The 19,477-nt window shown below is 43.9% G+C and overlaps 3 protein-coding genes across 3 annotated transcripts; 2 read left to right on the forward strand and 1 right to left on the reverse strand.

The window, feature by feature from the left end:
* On the forward strand, window positions 1–5,289 carry LOC115255407 (uncharacterized protein K02A2.6-like). The gene has a single exon (XM_062842958.1). It carries the CDS (start codon window positions 392–394, stop codon window positions 4,985–4,987), a length of 4,596 nt encoding a protein of 1,531 aa, XP_062698942.1. The 5' UTR covers window positions 1–391; the 3' UTR covers window positions 4,988–5,289.
* Window positions 5,290–7,182: 1,893 nt separating this feature from the next.
* On the forward strand, window positions 7,183–8,930 carry LOC109402168 (26S proteasome regulatory subunit 4). Its single transcript, XM_019674798.3, has 2 exons — window positions 7,183–7,326; window positions 7,525–8,930. Exons 1-2 carry the CDS (start codon window positions 7,324–7,326, stop codon window positions 8,836–8,838), a joined length of 1,317 nt encoding a protein of 438 aa, XP_019530343.3. The 5' UTR covers window positions 7,183–7,323; the 3' UTR covers window positions 8,839–8,930.
* LOC115254181 (uncharacterized) lies at window positions 8,920–19,143 on the reverse strand. Its single transcript, XM_029874009.2, has 3 exons — window positions 19,003–19,143; window positions 18,417–18,935; window positions 8,920–9,518 (listed from the first exon to the last, which is right to left on the reverse strand). The coding sequence occupies exons 2-3, from the start codon at window positions 18,912–18,914 to the stop codon at window positions 9,249–9,251; spliced, it is 768 nt and encodes a 255-aa protein (XP_029729869.2). The 5' UTR covers window positions 18,915–18,935; window positions 19,003–19,143; the 3' UTR covers window positions 8,920–9,248.
* Window positions 19,144–19,477: the final 334 nt, after the last annotated feature.

Raw genomic sequence — 19,477 nt, forward strand, 5'->3', positions numbered from 1 at the left:
GGACAACCCGATTGCGGTGTACCGCGCCGCTGAGCTCGCACAAGACAGAGCACTACTGTCATGCGCGATGCAATGGAAGCGCATTAATGTATTTTAATTTGGTTGTCGTTTGTGCTCTATGTCTGTGTATTGTTGTCCATTAAGATTAGTTATTGTTTACGTCTCGCGAATAAATGTTGTACCTTTTAACGTGTCGCGAATAAAGTAGTTTTTATCCGTACATTCGTGCGCGTTTTATTCCCCAATGTAGGGACACCGGATTCCGAACACCGTCCGGTTACCGCGGTACAAAAGTGGCGACGAGAATTCGCGAGTGAGAGTGTTTCCCCGCAGTGCAAAATTCGTTCGCACAATTTCGTCACCGCCGCGGAAGAAACGTAAACGGAGTGCGATGGCTGACGACGATCGCGAAAGTGCGCGAAATGGTGTCGACCCCCCGGGAGTGAGTAATCATCGCCAGGCAATTAACCAGCCTATCATCCCGGCGGCGGCGGCGGTGGTCCATCAGCAGCAGCAGCAGCAGCATCCAATATACGTCCCCGTCGTGTCAACACACCAGCAGCAGCCGTTCATTCCTGTTTCTACCGCCCAGCATCAACAGTATGTACCCTTCCCACCCCACCAACCGCAACCGCAAGCCCCCCACACCGGTAATGAAGCTCTGCTCATTCAAATCGTGCAAATGATGCAGCAGCAGTTGTCGCAGCATAACGAGTTGATGGCCCAGCTCGTCCAGCGGCAAAATCATACCGACGACCAGCAGCAACAGCTCCTTCGTGGCATGACGTCACCTATCAACGTACAGGTACCACCGAACCCGGAACAAATCCTTGATTCCCTGGCGAGCAACATTAAGGAATTCCGGTACGAGGCCGAAAGCAACGTCACTTTCGCGGCGTGGTACTCGAGATACGACGATCTCTTCGAGAAGGATGCTGCTAGGCTCGACGACGAAGCGAAAGTACGCCTACTAATGCGTAAATTGGGCTTAGCGGAGCACGAAAGGTATGTGAGTTACATTTTACCAAAATTGCCGAAGGACTTCACCTTTGAGCAAACAGTGACCAAACTGAAGTGCCTTTTCGGTGCGAAAGAATCGGTAATCAGCCGACGATACCGATGCCTGCAAATTGCGAGAAATCCCACTGAGGATCACGTAGCTTTCGCATGCAGGGTCAACAAAGCTTGCGTTGAATTCGAGCTAGGCAAGCTCAGCGAGGAGCAATTCAAGTGCTTGGTCTACGTGTGCGGCCTGAAGTCGGAGAATGACGTCGAGATTCGAACGCGCCTCCTCACCAAGATTGAGGACAACAACGACGTCACCCTAGAGCAACTCTCCGAGGAGTGTCAGCGGCTTTTCAACCTGAAGCATGACAGCGCGATGATCGAATCGGCGACTCCTTACGGCCAAGTCCAAGCAGTGCGCAAGTTTGGTGGGAAGCGGTTCAACAAGCGTGACCGAGAAGTGAAGCGTCCTTCCAGCGACACCGGGAAGAAGCCAAATACTCCGTGCTGGCTTTGTGGTGCGCTCCATTACGTCCGGGACTGCAGTTACAGGAATCACAAGTGCTCCGATTGTGGCCAATTCGGACATCGTGAGGGATACTGCGAGAGCGCCAAGCCCCGGAAACCAGGACACCGACGCTTCAGGAAACCCGACGTGTCGAGCAAGGTGGTAGTCGTCGACGTATGCAGCGTGCAGCAGCGCCGCCGTTTCGTCTCCGTTGGCCTTTCAGGAACGGACATTCGGCTGCAACTAGACACCGCCTCCGACATCACCGTCATCAACCGAGAAACATGGCGGAAACTCGGCAGCCCGGCTCTAACGCCGGCCACAGTGAACGCGAGGACAGCCTCCGGCAACATCCTCTCGCTCGATGGAGAATTCGAGTGCGACGTCACCATCGGAGAAAGCACGCGGCGCGAAGTGATCCGCGTCACCGAGAAACAAATTCTTCTGCTCGGTTCCGATCTGGTGGACAGTTTCAACCTCTGGTCCGTTCCCATGGACACCTTCTGTTGCCACGTGTCAGGCTCTCCCACGTCAACCGCTGCACTCAAGTCGACCTTTCCCGAGGTTTTCAGCGACCAGCTCGGCTTGTGCAGTAAAACCAAAGTGAAGTTGGAGCTGAAAGAAAGCGTCCGACCCGTCTTCTGCCCGAAGCGTCCGGTGGCGTACGCAATGTACGATGCCGTCGACCAGGAGCTCGACCGACTGGAGAAACTCGACATCATCACTCCGGTCGACTATTCCGAGTGGGCAGCTCCAATCGTCGTAGTCCGCAAAGCCAACGGGTCGATCCGAATTTGCGGAGACTACTCCACGGGTTTGAACGCCGCTCTCCAACCAAACCAATACCCGCTTCCACTTCCGGACGATATCTTCGCCAAGCTTTCCGGCTGCACGGTCTTCAGCCAAATCGATTTGTCCGACGCTTTCTTGCAAGTGGAAGTCGATGAACAGCACCGCAAGTTGCTCACGATCAACACGCACCGTGGCCTCTACTCCTACAACCGCCTCCCGCCGGGTGTGAAAGTTGCACCTGGTGCTTTCCAGCAGCTCATCGACACCATGCTAGCCGGCCTGGAGTGTACTTCCGGCTATCTCGATGACGTCATCATCGGCGGTAAGACAGAGGAAGAGCACGATCGCAACCTGCGGGCCGCTTTGAAGCGAATCCAAGAGTTCGGCTTCACCATTCGAGAGGACAAGTGCACGTTTCGGAAGCAGCAAGTGCAGTACGTCGGGCATGTCGTGGACAGTCGCGGGCTCCGTCCGGATCCAGCCAAAATCGAGGCGATCACCAAGCTTCCGCCTCCCACCGACGTTTCCGGAGTACGGTCCTTCTTGGGGGCCATCAACTATTACGGCAAGTTCGTCCCCAACATGCGCAAGCTACGATACCCGCTCGACAATCTCCTCAAGGCAGACGCGAAGTTCAAGTGGACTCCGGAGTGCCAGCAAGCGTTCGAGCAGTTCAAGCGAATCCTCTCCTCGGATCTTCTCCTCACGCACTACGATCCGAAGCGGGAGATCATCGTTTCCGCCGACGCTTCTTCCGTTGGACTAGGGGCAACGATCAGCCACAAGTTCCCCGACGGCACCGTCAAGGTCGTCCAACACGCATCCCGAGCACTCACGAAAGCAGAGCAAGGCTACAGTCAGCCCGACCGTGAAGGTTTGGCCATCGTCTTCGCCGTTACGAAGTTCCATAAGATGCTCTTTGGCCGGCATTTCCGGCTGCAAACCGACCATCAGCCTCTGCTCCGGATCTTCGGGTCCAAGAAGGGAATACCAGTCTACACTGCCAACCGCCTTCAACGCTTCGCCCTCCATCTGCTGCTGTACGACTTCGACATCGAATACGTGCCCACCCACAAGTTCGGCAACGCGGACCTGCTTTCCCGGTTGATCAACCAACACGTGAAGCCCGACGAGGACTACGTTATCGCTAGCGTCAACCTAGAAGAGGATCTCAGGTCAGTTATTTCTAGTTCCCGCAAAATGTTGCCTCTCCATTTCAGAGCCGTCGCGCAAAGCACCCAAGCAGACCCACTGCTCCGCCAAGTCTACCACTACGTCCAAAACGGTTGGCCCCAGTCAAAACTAGCCGGGCCCGATCTCCAACGGTTCCAATCCAGGCAGGAATCGCTCTCCGTGGTAGATGGGTGTCTCATGTTTGCGGAACGGCTCGTCATCCCGTCGCTGCATCGTAAGCGCTGCTTGGAACAGTTCCATCGCGGCCATCCCGGAATGCAGCGAATGAAGGCCCTCGCTCGAAGCTACGCCTACTGGCCCAGCATGGATACCGACATCACCGACTTCGTCCGAGCATGCCAGCAGTGTGCGTCCGTAGCTAGATCGCCTCCTCACTCTCCACCGATGCCGTGGCCCAAACCGACCGCTCCGTGGCAACGCGTCCACGTCGACTACGCCGGTCCGATCGAAGGCGAGTACTACCTCCTCGCAGTCGACTCGTTCTCCAAATGGCCGGAGATCGTCCAGACAACCCGTATCACCTCAGCGGTGACAGTTTCAATTCTCCGTGGGTTGTTCGCTCGGCTGGGTATGCCCGCTACGTTGGTCAGCGACAACGGTACCCAATTCACCAGCGCTGAATTCGCCGAGTTCTGCACCTCCAACGGCATCGAGCATCTCACGACGGCCCCGTTCCATCCGCAATCGAACGGTCAAGCTGAACGTTTCGTGGACACCTTCAAGCGGGCCGTGAAGAAAATCCGAGAGGGGAGAGGATCGATGCAAGAGGCACTGGATACCTTCCTCCTGACGTACCGAAGCACGCCCAACCGGGCTCTTCCAGACCAGAAGTCGGCATCCGAGGTCATGTTCGGGCGCAAAATCCGCACGTGCCTCGAGCTTCTGCGTCCTCCGCCGGTACGGACACCGGTGCCCACATCGAACGACAGCAAGAAACCGAGATCCTTCCACCGAGACGACCCCGTTTACGCCAAACTCCACGTTCGTAACGATTGGAAGTGGGTTCCCGGTAAAATTGTCGAAAAGATTGGAGACGTGATGTACAACGTGTGGGTCGAGAACCGCCGAATGTTGCGCTCGCACATCAACCAGCTCCGGAGTCGTATGGCCACTGACTCGACGCCGAAGCAATCCGCTGGTCAGGTCACCTCTCGCCAGCATTCGCTACCACTCGACATCCTGTTGGGTGCCTGGAACTTGCCAAGCCATTCGCCAAGCACACCAACGTCAGCCGCACCACCGATCGCGCCAAGATCTGTGTCTGTCTCCAGTCCCGAGCCTACCCTGATAGGTTCCGAGCCGGCTTGTGCCTCGTCTACGCCACGGCACGAGCTCCCGGCAGTCCCGTCTACGTCTTCGTCATCGCCAACACCAACATCGACCGATTTCGAGTCCGCTATCGAAGTGGAACCAATGGTAGAGCTACCTAGGCGTTCTTCGCGTACCAGAAGGCCGCCAGTCAGGTTCGACCCCTACCAGCTCTATTAAGAGGGGAGATGTTGTGGACAACCCGATTGCGGTGTACCGCGCCGCTGAGCTCGCACAAGACAGAGCACTACTGTCATGCGCGATGCAATGGAAGCGCATTAATGTATTTTAATTTGGTTGTCGTTTGTGCTCTATGTCTGTGTATTGTTGTCCATTAAGATTAGTTATTGTTTACGTCTCGCGAATAAATGTTGTACCTTTTAACGTGTCGCGAATAAAGTAGTTTTTATCCGTACATTCGTGCGCGTTTTATTCCCCAATGTAGGGACACCGGATTCCGAACACCGTCCGGTTACCGCGGTACAAAAAATTCCTTTAGGAATGTCTCTAGGAGTTCCCTCTGGAACTCCTCCAGAAACTCCTGAAATTCTTCCGAAAGTGGATTTTGTGATTCCTGCAGGATTTCCTTCTGGATTTTCTAGAGAACTTTCGTTTGCGATTTCTACAGAATTTTTGGATGTCTTCAAAGGAATTCCTTCTGGAATCTCTTCACAACTTTCTTTTCGGACACTCCATGGTTTCCTTCACGGAATTCTTAGCTGAATTCCAGAAGGCATCTTTGAAGCAACTCTTGGAGGAGTTTCAGGAAGAAACTCCTAGAGGAATCTGAACAGAAGAATCTCAAAGAAGGAACTCGGGAAGGAATCTTAAAATGGAATTTCTGGAAGAATCGAAGAGGGAATAACTGGACGAATACCGAAGGTCACAGCTGATGGAATTCTGATTCGAACGAATGCCGGAAAGAATCCTAGGATCAGCCAAGTGGAGGGATTGCATGAAGAAATGTCAATGTGGTCGATCTGAATATTTCAATAAATTTCGGAAAGGATTCTTAGAGCAATCTCAGATAAATAATCTTTTTGGGGAATCATCGCAGAATACGCTTCGAAGAAATCAATTTTGCTGGAATATGCGAAGGATGTTCTCTTGGAAGAATCTCCGAAGGCATTCCGCTTAGAGGAATTACTCTTGGAGGTTTTTTTTTTTCTGAAATCAATTTCGGTGAAATCCGTAGATTTTTTTTTTTGGGAGAATCTCCGCACACTTCTCCAGGAGGATTTTCCGGATACATACTCGGCAATAGTAAAAAAATACGATGCTGTTTGTTGGCGGATTATGCGCAGGGAAGTATCCTCTTCCGGATATTTGGCTTCAATCCAGCTTGAGGTGGTTTGTAAGCGCCGGTGTCTGAAAATATTAAAATTTAACGTCTACGTTTTCTCGTTTTCTCTCACGATTCCAGAACTCGTGTATTGCACAATCAATCCCATCATATTTGTGAATTTTTGTCAAATTTGAACTACTATTGTATTTTTGGTGTACTGGAGCATTTTTGCATTTTATTTTGAATTGGTGTATATTTTTGAAAGTGGCGTATTTTTTATTCAATTTCGAATTTACCGTGTATTGATATATTTTTGTGTATTTTTTCGAATGTGGCGTATTTTTCATGCAATTTCGAACTTATTGTGTATTGATGTATTTTTGTGTATTATTTTCATTCGTGTATTTTCAATTCAGTAATGCAGTACAGTGAATCGCCCCTCGCGAGTGCATCGATGAACTGAATTCATCGCGGTCCGAGAATTTTGACACTAGAGCGGGGCCATTCCCAATACGAGTTGTTCAATTCTGATTGGAAATCGTTCACTTCTGATTAGAAGCGGCCCCGCTTTGCCTTTAACGCAATATTCATTTTTTTTTCAATAGAATTTAAGTCAAAAACGGCCTTATTTAAACATTGGCTTTTTATCAACATTAAATGGAGGAGAAGCAAAAAATATCTAACAAAAAAGCTCCTCCACACATTTAAGGACAAACGTCTTGACATCCCGCTTCAACAGTGCATCAAAACTTCAAATGCACAAATCTCAAGAAGCAAGCTTCACACAACAGTGCATTTTATTATTCTGTACTTGCTCACTTGTAATAAGCTTAAAATAAGAAGATCAGGTGCGCTGGTTTTGTTTATGAAGAGATTTGTGCCCTCGAAATCGTGAGTAGGTGCCAAAGTCGGCCATTGTGGCGGCCATTTTGGGATTCTAACAAGTCTGTCCTTAATATACAAAAATAAATATTGTTGGTTCTCCGTGTAGTGTTTATCTCGAATTTCAGCCACAGGGTATGCATTGTCCGCGGTCATCATCATCGTCCGACAAACGTCAAAGCAATCATCAGCAGCTCAGCTCCTCGCGAATCGTCTTCGTCTCTCGCAGTCGGAGCCGAGCCGAGTGGCAGTCAGTGAACGAGAAATCGTAGAAAACTGTAAACTCACGGAAGCATCTGGTGAAAATCTCTGTTTTTGACGGGAAATATTCCCATTTTTTGGAGCTAAAATGGTAAGTTAGTTATCTTCCAGATTTCTGTTATTCGATAAGCTATTAAGCTTGGTTAAAATGCTAGATGAAGGATAATTTTGTGTTGCTTACCCTTTGTTTCGCAATTGAAGAGGTTATGTTTTGCTAAATAATGACAGTCATCGCAAAGGAACGATCGATCGGAGGAAATCCGTTTCAAGTGTACATTTTTTATTTTAGGGACAAAACCAATCGGCCGGAGGAGGAGGCGATAAGAAGGATGATAAAGATAAGAAGAAGAAATATGAGCCCCCGATTCCGACGCGTGTCGGAAAGAAAAAGCGGAAGAACAAGGGACCGGACGCCGCTATGAAATTGCCGCAGGTCACTCCCCATACCCGATGCCGTCTGAAGTTGCTGAAATTGGAACGTATTAAGGATTATCTATTGATGGAAGAGGAATTCATCCGCAATCAGGAACGTCTGAAGCCCCAGGATGAGAAGAACGAAGAGGAACGTTCCAAGGTTGACGATCTACGAGGAACGCCAATGTCGGTGGGCAATTTGGAGGAAATCATCGACGATAATCATGCGATCGTGTCCACTTCGGTTGGAAGTGAGCATTATGTTAGCATCCTATCTTTTGTTGATAAGGATCAACTGGAACCGGGATGTTCGGTATTGCTAAACCATAAAGTCCATGCTGTGGTCGGAGTGCTGGGCGATGATACCGATCCGATGGTGACCGTTATGAAGCTGGAAAAGGCTCCACAGGAAACCTATGCCGATATTGGAGGGTTGGATACTCAGATTCAAGAAATCAAGGAATCTGTTGAATTGCCTCTGACTCATCCTGAATATTACGAAGAGATGGGTATTAAGCCTCCAAAAGGTGTTATCCTTTATGGTCCCCCGGGAACGGGCAAGACCTTGCTCGCTAAAGCCGTAGCCAATCAAACGTCGGCAACATTCTTGCGAGTGGTCGGATCGGAGCTGATTCAAAAGTACTTGGGTGATGGTCCTAAATTGGTCCGGGAGTTGTTCCGTGTCGCTGAGGAACATGCCCCGTCAATTGTCTTCATTGACGAAATCGATGCCGTTGGCACAAAACGTTACGATTCCAACTCCGGAGGCGAACGTGAGATCCAGAGAACCATGTTGGAACTGCTGAACCAGCTGGATGGTTTCGATTCACGTGGCGATGTAAAAGTCATTATGGCAACGAATCGTATCGAAACGCTCGATCCAGCTTTGATTCGTCCTGGTCGTATTGATCGTAAAATTGAGTTCCCGCTTCCGGATGAGAAAACCAAGCGTCGTATTTTCAACATTCACACCGCCCGGATGACGCTCGCGGATGATGTGAACCTTTCCGAGCTAATCATGGCGAAGGATGACCTTTCCGGTGCCGACATCAAAGCCATCTGCACTGAAGCTGGACTGATGGCTCTGCGTGAGCGCCGAATGAAGGTTACGAACGAAGACTTTAAAAAATCCAAGGAAAGTGTTCTTTACCGCAAGAAGGAAGGAACTCCGGAAGGATTGTATCTCTAGGCTGAATATTTCCTATTCATTAGCTGTATTACATTCGGATTTGCTTTGTGTAATCAGAATCACTTAATAAACTCAATAAAATTGATTTAGAACGAACGTTTTATTTCTCTGAACAGAAATGGCTTTTTAACATTATTCAGTACTTGTCACAAAACAGAATCAGATAAAAGCTGAAATAACAAATACAGTTTCATTGTACGTTCTGAATATACAATCAACACTATGGTTCGAATAACAAATTTCTTGTAAACAATATAACTGCAAAAAACATCGAAGATTTTCTTGCAAACACAGGCACAGAACGGTTACAGTACAATTCATAAAAATAACCAAAGTTAATTATCGAAGAACTTTGAATTCTGAAATAATCAGAAACATTTCATAAAAAAAAACAAGCAAGAAAAAAATAATTAAAATCGAAGAGATTTCTTTCCGCGTCCACGTCCGGCTGTCGCTGGCTGTCCGTCAAATGGCAGAACCATACTCTTTAGGTCGTCAGGAGTGATGATCGGCTTCTTCGGGCAGTACTTTTTGGTGTGAGCCAGCTGTCCAGTGGCCTGACAGTACGGGCACACGTACTTGCGCAGCTTTGGACATATGACGTAACCTTCCTCATCGCGACAGCAGTGGTCCAGGTAGATTTCCTGCTTCTCACGGTTGTTGTAGCAGAACACGCAATACTAAATGTTGAAAGGAGTTTTATGTTATGTCTAATTTCGTAAAAAATGTTCTTAAGTGGTTAGTGTTGACCTATTTAAGTTATTTGTCTACATCTAACAAATAGGGCTTGTTATAGATAGTCTATGACAAAAGGCATGTAGGATTTTGAACACTTGGGTAGCGATTGTATGTTGTACCATGTAGTGCTCTTACTCAGCCTTTTTCAAACGGTTTGATTTAGGTTTGGATTGCATACAGACGATTCAATATCTACTTGATTTTCGTCTACTTACGTTCGTTTATTTATTTAAGCAGTAAACATATTATGCATAGGTATTATCAGTTCATATTGATAGTTTCTGAAAGAAAGTTTTAAAATTTCTTTGGGACGAGGCCTTTCAAAATGAACAAAAATCGAATAAAATCATCTCAAATCACATTCACATAAAAAGCAGCAAAATAGGCTAGAAAAAGTTTCAATTTGTCCAATTTTGAAGAGCTTTGTCCCCTCTACTATGTACGTCGCAAGTTGGCGGCTATGTTAACAGAGGACATAAGGGCCTGTAAAAACGCTGTAGCCTCAGCCGAAAAAAAAAAAATGAACAGACATTTGATAGGCGGTAGTATAGTTCAATTTGGTTCCCCAAGTATACCTAGATCGACTCGGTCTCCCAGTTTTAAACCATCAGTGAATTTGACTTCATTGCACGAGTGGCAAGTTGTCGGAGTGATAGCTGATTGCAGTGTATCACAGAAAAGTATTCCCAGACGTGTGCCGGGCGTAATCATTATGCGCGACTGTAAAGACAACAGTTTTTTTTTTTGAGTAATTGTGTCTGACTTCACTGGTAGTTCTCTGAGAAAAATCCACCGTAAATCAGTTGCAGGAAAAGGTTCTGCTTACGCTGTTACTTTGAAGATTTTTTGAATGCAGTTTCTTGACGAATGGATGTCTGGGAGACGCAACAATTTCGTCTTAAGGGAACTGAAATTAGGTGAGAATGTTCCTGCACATCGTTTTGAATTGTTGGTATTTAAAAGTTAACTAAACAAATCCTTTGGCCTTTACCCTTCTAATAACAACAACAGTCAAATTCCCGTTACTCCTAGGCCTGAGAGAACGTAGATGTCTCTAAGCCTTTCTTAGGTGTCCAACTAATATTCCTGTCCCATATCTCACCTGTAGCAAAGACGTGGCCACAACAGTTTTCGACCGTTAGATCATTGAGTACCGTAATCCGGAGTCAACTTGATCACTTTAAAACAACTTTTGCGGATAACATCAGTAGCAATTCAAATATTGCCAAAAGAGTTTCTGTAAAACCAGTACCCAGTGGATCTCCATGGAACCATGTGACAGAATTTTGTTCAACAAATTTAAACTTTAAGTTAAATAACTCCAAAAATCAAAAAATTGGAAATGCCACTTTGGGGTGAAATTGATCAGTATACAAATAAGCATCGGTTGAAAAGGAAAATTTCCTTCTCCGCTTAATTTTGCTCTTCTAAAACCGAATAACGCGTTTAAAATCTTACAACTAGTGAATTTAAACTTGAAATGTAAAATTAAATTTTGAAATTTCTCCTTAAACGCCTAAAGGTAGGCAATTTCATTTGAAATAATGATGTCTATCGCAATAAATGACTATTTAATCATAAAAAAAACTTTTTTTAACTATGTCTTGTTCTGATTAGCTACATAACTTCCCAACCAAGGCTCCACAAAAATGTTAAAACAGAGAATTTACGGGAAGTCCTATTAGCAATCGATTGTTTAGTAGCAATGATTTCAGCTAAATGAGAAATATTTTGCAAATTCCTTAGAAAATACGGCAAAACTAACTATTTCTAAAAAATTAAAAGTCTACGCTCATCTCTAGACATCTACGAACCAGATGACGTTAAAGGTTTAAGATCATTACGACGCTTAAGAGTTCCTAGTATGGAATTACAATGTAGTATCCGAATGATCAATTGCACCCCGGTTTACGATATCAGGTATCAGATTCCGGCTCCAGAAGCCCGTTATCCTCCAATTGGGACATTTATTAGCCTATTTCATCATCTACCTGAGCTGCCGGTGGACGCAATGTCCCATGTGCAAAAACAGACAATCGAGAAAATCGCGTCCAAAGTTCGAAAAAATAATTTGTCTCAACTATGAAGTATAAGTGCTGAATCGTGTTCTAACATCAACCAATTTTTAATTTGAGCACTATTTTTTGTTTTGGAGCGATTTTATAGTTCCATAGGATTATCAATGAAACGTGACGCTTGTGCGTCCACTTTTATGAATGTTACAAATCGGCCATGCATTTTTTCAACAATTTTCGGAACAAACTACCTATTTTTATTTCTCCATATGATATTACCCCACGATACATGGTCATGGGCTGCAAAATCTCAATATTGCCAAAACTGCACATGGGACAATTATGCTTCCACCGGCAGTGAGGGAAAAGGAAGGAAATAAGGATAAGGATGGGTATAAGGACAGGTAGGGAAATAGGAAAAAAAATACCCTGGAAGAGAATACTAACGCATAAGCGTACCACAATGGGTTCAAATAGCGCCCTGAAAAGGGCACTGTAATAACGCATAAAGCGAAAGAGAGCCTTTAGCTCTATACCACAGCGGGTTAAAAACAACAGAATATCCTGGAGATTCAGGTTTCCGAAGTCAGTTTCACTTAATACAGTGTATCAAACAATTGTCCGTACAGCAACTTTTTGGTCAAAATGATTTTTCATTCAAATGTTTTTTATACGTCAATAAAAAAGGGTGAAATTTTGACCAATCATGAATCATATATTAAAGCTCCATTGGTTAAATTTTGAGCGAGAACGAATAAGTTTTCTGAAAGTTATAGAACTTTTAGAAAAACTTATGAGATTTTTTGTTGAGAACCACTGGATTGGCTCTCATGCTTTCGTCGTTCTGCGTGCTCGCCGATAGCATTTCGTTATGCCTCGGTCGATGCACAATTGCAGATGTTAGAATAGAAAAATTGTAATCGCCGTGTAGTGTAGTAACGTGTCGCCTTGTAATGTTATTTAAATGTAAATAAACTACAAAAAATATGAAAAATGTGCTTATGTAGTTGACGATGTTTAAAAATTTACCATATTTTGCACATATAATCTGCCAAACGTTTTACACCAATAAAAGTGCATTATTTGAACGAAAAATACATGGAACCTACTCTTTATATGTAGTTTAGTAGGTCCTGTATAAAAATATAACATTAAGAGAGTTTAAAAACGTTGAAAACACTTGGCACTTTTATTGATCAAAATATGATAAATTTCCAAATGACACTGACAACACAGACAAACAGACGTCTCACTCTACCAACTTCCCATCGTTTCCATTTTTAACGGACTATTCAAATATTCTGTAGTACGCAAATGTCTCGTCCATGGCGCTCGCATCGTTTTTGCTCATGTTTGACGTTTGCTCACTACCACCATCTACTCAGCGGGTTTGCGAAACATCGCATAATCAGCATTGGGCGATTGTCTTTTGTAACGATGATTTTAATTACACTTTGTTCCAAGTGATACGTCTGTTTGTCTGTGCCGAAAATATACAGATTTTTCATATATTTTGTATTAAATATAAAACCTCAAACGAAGCTGCACATGAAAGCCTTAGGTATAAGCTGTATCAGAAAAAAAATTGGAAAAGTTTCATCGAGTACACACTGAAATATAATGTTCTAAAAATGTGTTCAACAATCTTATAAGTTTTACTAAAAGTTTAATAACTTTCAGAAAACTTATTCGATCTCGCTCAAAATGTTACCTATGGAGCTTTAATATATGGTTCATGATAGATCAACATTTTAGCGTATTTGATTGATGTATAAAAAAGTTATGATCATTTGAATGAAAAATTATTTTGACCAAAAAATTGCTGTTCGGGCAATTGTTTGATACACTGTAAGTGTTTACCGAATACTCGGAAACGCAGTTGCGCAAAAACTGGACAATTACATATCAAATGATATGAAGTTCCATTATCGGATTCACAGCTATCACATGCAAATGAATCAGCTTGCTGAATATTCGCCATGTGATAGCTGAGTCGGCAGTGGCCAGTCAATGCTTTGACCAGAATGCTGCAATTCTGCTTAGACAGATTAGTTAGATACTTCGCCACCCGTAGAGATGGCTCAGCACTATACAATTTGGTTTGACGGCATGACTCCAAACTATTCCAATATTGTCTGTGTTGAGTGACAGCCAAGGTGTGAATCTGAAGCTTAATCCAACACTTCGATATCGCAATAGCTGGCTCAGGGCCAATGAAGTCATGTGATGCTCCAGTGCGAGCTAACTCATCAGCCAATTCATTTCCAGCGATGGAAGAATGGCCAGGTACCCTACAAGGTGAACAGCATTTGCTGAATTCAGCTCCTCGATTTGAGTTCGACAAGCGATAACTATCTTCGACCTGGAGTTGGCCGTAGCAAGTGCGTTAATAACAGCCTGGCTTTCTGAACAGAAGTATATTACTTTACGCATTACGTGCTGCTGAAGTGTCGATTGTACTCCGCACATAAGAGCAAAGATTTCGGCCTGAAAAACTCAATCGATTCTATAGTTACAATACTCCGAGTCGTGGCCAGGGAATCATAACTACAAGAAAAGACATCAGGTTCATCCGAAGATGTAATATCCACTCCATACATCCAGGGAAGTGTGTGCTGAATAAGCATTCCAAAACTTCCTCATCAGAGGAAGTCAGATCACCATTTGGCAAACGAAGTTCGTTCACTCGGAAATCCTTAGATTTCGCAAGGATTTTATTCAACCGACTGACTTCACTCAAACTGAAAACATTTGTACAAGGCAGAGATTAGTCCCAATCCCAAATCTTTGAACTTTGGTATGGACGGAAAAAGACAACCTTCAGAACGGCGGTCTAGGAATGTACCACCTACGAATTTGTGCGACTTGTTTCATTTGCTTTATGCCCGCTGGTGGTTGACCAATCTATCAGCTTTTCAACGCCAGTCGACATTCGGTTCTTCAGATTTGTGCTCTTGAAAATTCTAGGTGTGGCTTCGTCATATCTACATCAAACTAATGCTAATGAACAAATTGGAATGCACTTCCTCATACGAGCCAATCCAAAAAGCTCGTCACGATAACCCTCAAGGAAACCCAACAACTATTAGGTATAAACAAAAGGGATCTCAACCTTTACACCAGTCTAATAAGGCATAATCCATAAACTACACAGACTCAGTTTTGGTCATCTCAGACCCCTCTCCACACCAAGATTTTTTTCCATGTGGAATCACGAGCACTAGGCTGTAACTTTCCTTTATGTTTTGAACGCAGAATAAATTGTATTTCAATATTACTCCAAAACTATAATTAATAATTCAATAACGAATCATCACATTAATCTAAATCTGGATTACCACACAACATTTTCGAAATTTGTAGACTTTGACCTTCTCCTTCCCTACAAATATACGTAATTTATTAATTGAACTGCCCCTTTCCCCATGTATCAAATATCGGCGCAATCCAAACCTCAAACTGTCGCTTCTGTGACGAGTAGAAACACATACTCTGCTATTGCAGTGCACTCACCAAATTGTTGGTTCAAAGTTCTTGGCAAGCCTTTCTCAAGGCTTGCTGACATATGGATCATATACTCCAAGGGCGTGGTTGGCTTTATAAAGCTAGTGTCACAAGAATGGGGGAATCACACACTGTAACTCAGGATCTCTATTCATATATTTATATATTTAGTATATATTTCAGGACCGCCTTCAGAAATAGATAGGCTTATTGGGATGATCAACCAGGATCTTGCCACGATTGAGCAGTGGTCTAATGCAAACGGACTTTCGCCTAATCCCAAAAAGACTCAGGCCATAATATTTAGTAAAAGCAGAATTGTACCAGACCCGATGAATAGTGTAACGTTCTGCGGCGAAACTATTCAGTTTAGCCCCAAAGTTGTCAACCTCGGTTTGATCATGGATAGCAGTCTAAAATGGGATGAACATGTCAACGATACAGTGGCAAAAGTTTTCAACGTTCTTCGCACCTTTCGTCGCTTTGCACCAGTACTTGAAACCGAAGTGCGACTGAAATTAGTTCAGTCAGTAATTATGCCGATTTTCACGTACTGTGACATCGTCTACTTCCCGGGACTATCAGCAGCACAGAAAGAGAGACTTCACAGATGTTTCAAGGCCTCTCTGAGGTTTGTTTACAATCTGTCGCGTCGAACATCAACCGTGCCTGTTAGGAACACAGTAGTTGGACAAGACCTTCCCGATAATTACCACCATCGTAACTGCTGCTTCTTCCGACAAGTTTGGTTCAACACGGTACCGGAGTACATCCAGCAACATCTTCCCAGAAGCCAGATGGACCGTACACGAAATTTCGCGATGCCAGTCAACATTACCACCTCAAGGAAAAGCCTGCTAAACTACGGAGTAGCTGTTTGGAATCGTCTTCCAATTGATATTAAGATGAAACCTTCTGTTTCTACCTTCAAATCAGCTTTGCGAGTACCTCATCACTGAATCGATATAGAATAATTCTATATCATCTAATTATTAGCACCTTAGCACTGTTAATTGTTATCTATTAGTTATCCCATCAGTATTGTTTTTTCCCCTCAAAGTTTCCTTGACCCGATAAATGTACAAGATGGTTCACGTATGATTAATAAATTCAATTACAATTACAATTCTGTTATTCTGTTATTCTGTTATAATCAACGCACCCCCTGGCCGTGGCCAATCTGCGTTGTTTCGCTGGGCGATACGTCTACCAGTAGACTTGTATCTGCCCTATGCTAAACCGATTAGCATATCAAGTCCTTTCCACTGATGAGTAGGCTCGAATGTCCCGCCCCTCCCTATAACCCATAGGGGGAAATAAGGAGTTTCCAGTTTCAAGTATTGTATTGATTATGACACCAACTCTTTCTATTCCTTGGGAAAAAATCACTAGACTTGGATTATCAGACTACTATTAATAATGAACATAATTAAGATACAAGTTTACATACACAATTGTAATAGCAGTGTCAGATACTTTAAAGTGAATTGAAAAATGTGAATAAGATAAATTGTAAACTATTTCGCGGCGACACGAATGCTTCAATAGTGTCATAAATAAAGGCGCAAACAAACAAATAATTGATATTGAAGTATGCATATTGAAGTATTTATCTATTAGCAAAGTAGTAGAAAGAGTTGGGTGCCTGATTATAAAATTGTTGTACTTATCTTGTGTGTTTCGGACAAGTCCCGTTTGTGTTGGCCATTAGGACACTTCTTGCTTCAGAACGGTCGTTTCTGGAATGGAAAGAGAATAATTGGCCGCACAACTCCGCAAATGGGCGGCCCGCACATATTAGTATAATGTTGCAATGATTGAAAATAATAGAGTATAATTGTTAATCTATATGAATACTGCTACTAGTTCAGGTTTCTCACCCTCCACGATTCTCTAGATACTGTTATAGCATGTTTGTTGTAAATTTGTTAATAAGTGAAGCCTCCAAAACAGTTACGTAAAGTTGTATCAAAATTCTACAGAGTGTTGGGGAAGGGGAGGGGAAATAAACATACTTCTTCCTACACCTAGCAGTTCGGATCTTCTGTTCACACTGTCATTCCAACCTTCTTTCAGTGTGAAACGTTTCTGGATCTGGAACGGGTGGTATCACTTTACGCTACTCTTCTATCATGAACATAGATAACTACTTTTAAAAATAAAAGTTTTGTCCTACTACCTATTTTATACCTGAAAGATGTTAATTGGTCAAATGTTTCGTTCAGCAAGTCTATGTCCATATTGATGATACAACCTTTTATTAATGAGTAATAATGTTGCTCATAGTTGTGAGGCAATATAACATTCAACTCGAGGGCAAGTTATGAACCTACAGAAAATTTCTTATTAGGCTGTTACCTCTAAAACTACTAAACACATATTGAAACGTGAAATTGTATTGTAATAATTGATCCTAATCTTAACCCTATCACTGGAACGCGTTTGAAGCAAATTGATATTGCTAATGATTTGGTTGGGCATTAAAAGTTTTTTTGGTTTCGACAATAGTCACATACTATGCCCTACGACATTGACGATTCTATTGTCTATGGCTCACCTATTTCGTGCCACCCAGCAGGGACTTGGTCTGGTACCCAATTCAGTATATCCGCTCCACGTAATATACCGCACCTCTTTTGATTTGTGATATATTACGCGGAACATTACTCTCTTCATTCGGATAGCGGCTATGTAACCCATTGGATTAAAAGCCTCCATCAAACATGAAGCGATTAATCGGAGACTGAAGACTCTATACCAAATTTGGCTCAGAGACAGGTAATCAGTGAGGTCAGTTTTTCTCGTTTGTCAGAGACGATTGATACGTATTAAGACAAACTTTCCACTGCATCTGCCAGCAATAATCGGTGATCGATCAACATTCCGAGTACCCCAATTTACACAAGAATGCCAAGGATCACCGCTCATGCTTTACAATACAGTTGGAAAAACTAGAACAACACCTGGCCACAATGATGCATAAAGCACTAAAGCGGACCGGAAGTGTTGGTGAGCCAGCCCCCACCAAATTCAATTACAATTCAATTACAATTACAATTCATCAATAATAGTTGGTCAGTTGATACCAAGGTATGTCCGTGATAACTTGGGTACTTCATAGCCAAAGGTTATACCGCATTAGTCCTAAAACCTCGACGCAGTGATCTTCACCCTCTTCATCAGACAAACGAGAAAGAGAGAAAAGCGTACGATTCAAACAATAGTGTCCAAGTATTATAGAAGGTGTTACTATTCGCCACGATAATGTATGGACGATACCCTAAAATTATGTTTGGTCCAAACAACAGCTTAAATACTTACGTCTTCATTCTCTTTGGACCTTTTGCGCCTGTTCGATTGATATGTGCTCTTGTTAGCCTTCCTTTCCGGCTCGTCCATCTTATTATCCTTAAGATTTGTACCGGCGGTTGACGAGTTGTTCTCGCATGCAGATAGAGGCCATTTGGAGAGCGCACCAAACCCCGGCGGAGGCAACCGTCTCGTGGGAACGCATTCCGCAATTGACGAATCTATGCCATTCCGGATGAAATCCTGCCGAATTGAATCCGTGTCCCGTTTGTTCCTCTCGAACAGCTCCTGTACCATTCCATCAACATCAATCGTCAACTCCTGGAAGGTTGCCGAAAGATCGTTCACGCCCGAGTCCGGCGAACCATAAAACAGGAACGCAGGATCGGATTCGCACGATTCAGCACCGCTGCTGCTGCTGAATGACGTCGCCGCAGATCCGAGATAGAAATAGGGCTTGATGTTCTCCATTTTGTTTGTTGATTTCGGGCGGGGAGAGGTTGGGATCATGTTTTACAAAAAGATTACATCCTGAAATACGAAGCAAGTTGTTAGTTAGGCCGAAACAAATTATGGGGAATTGATCTACACATTATACCGTTAATTTTACCGGTGCACCGGGTAATGGATACGCAACTTATTTACGGCTAGCAAACACAAAACACAGCACTATCTTCCCGTTTCTCCAAAACCATCAGCTGCTGATGAGAATTTTGACACTGCCGCCGCCGCAGCCGCCGACGCGCCGACACGATTCGTACACGCTAAAAAGCATCCAAATATTTGTTTTAAAACTGATGTCACCGAGAAAAATAACAGCTCAGTGACTGAGTAGAAATTTTTATCGGTGTTGAGTAAACAATTGTAGTGCTCAGTATAGTTACACCGAGAAAAAATTCTACTCAGTCACTGAGTTGGTCTTATTCAGAAAATCGAAAAAAACCCTTCGTTTTCTTACTCAGTTTCAGCCAAAAGTGGGACAACTTATTATGCCATTAGATTGTCCCACTTTTAAGAAACTGTGCAAGAAAACAAAGGATTTATAATCGAAATATCGATTTCTGAGTAAGACC

The sequence above is a fragment of the Aedes albopictus genome, chromosome 1 (assembly GCF_035046485.1).
Source record: "Aedes albopictus strain Foshan chromosome 1, AalbF5, whole genome shotgun sequence".
Lineage (NCBI taxonomy): Eukaryota > Metazoa > Arthropoda > Insecta > Diptera > Culicidae > Aedes > Aedes albopictus.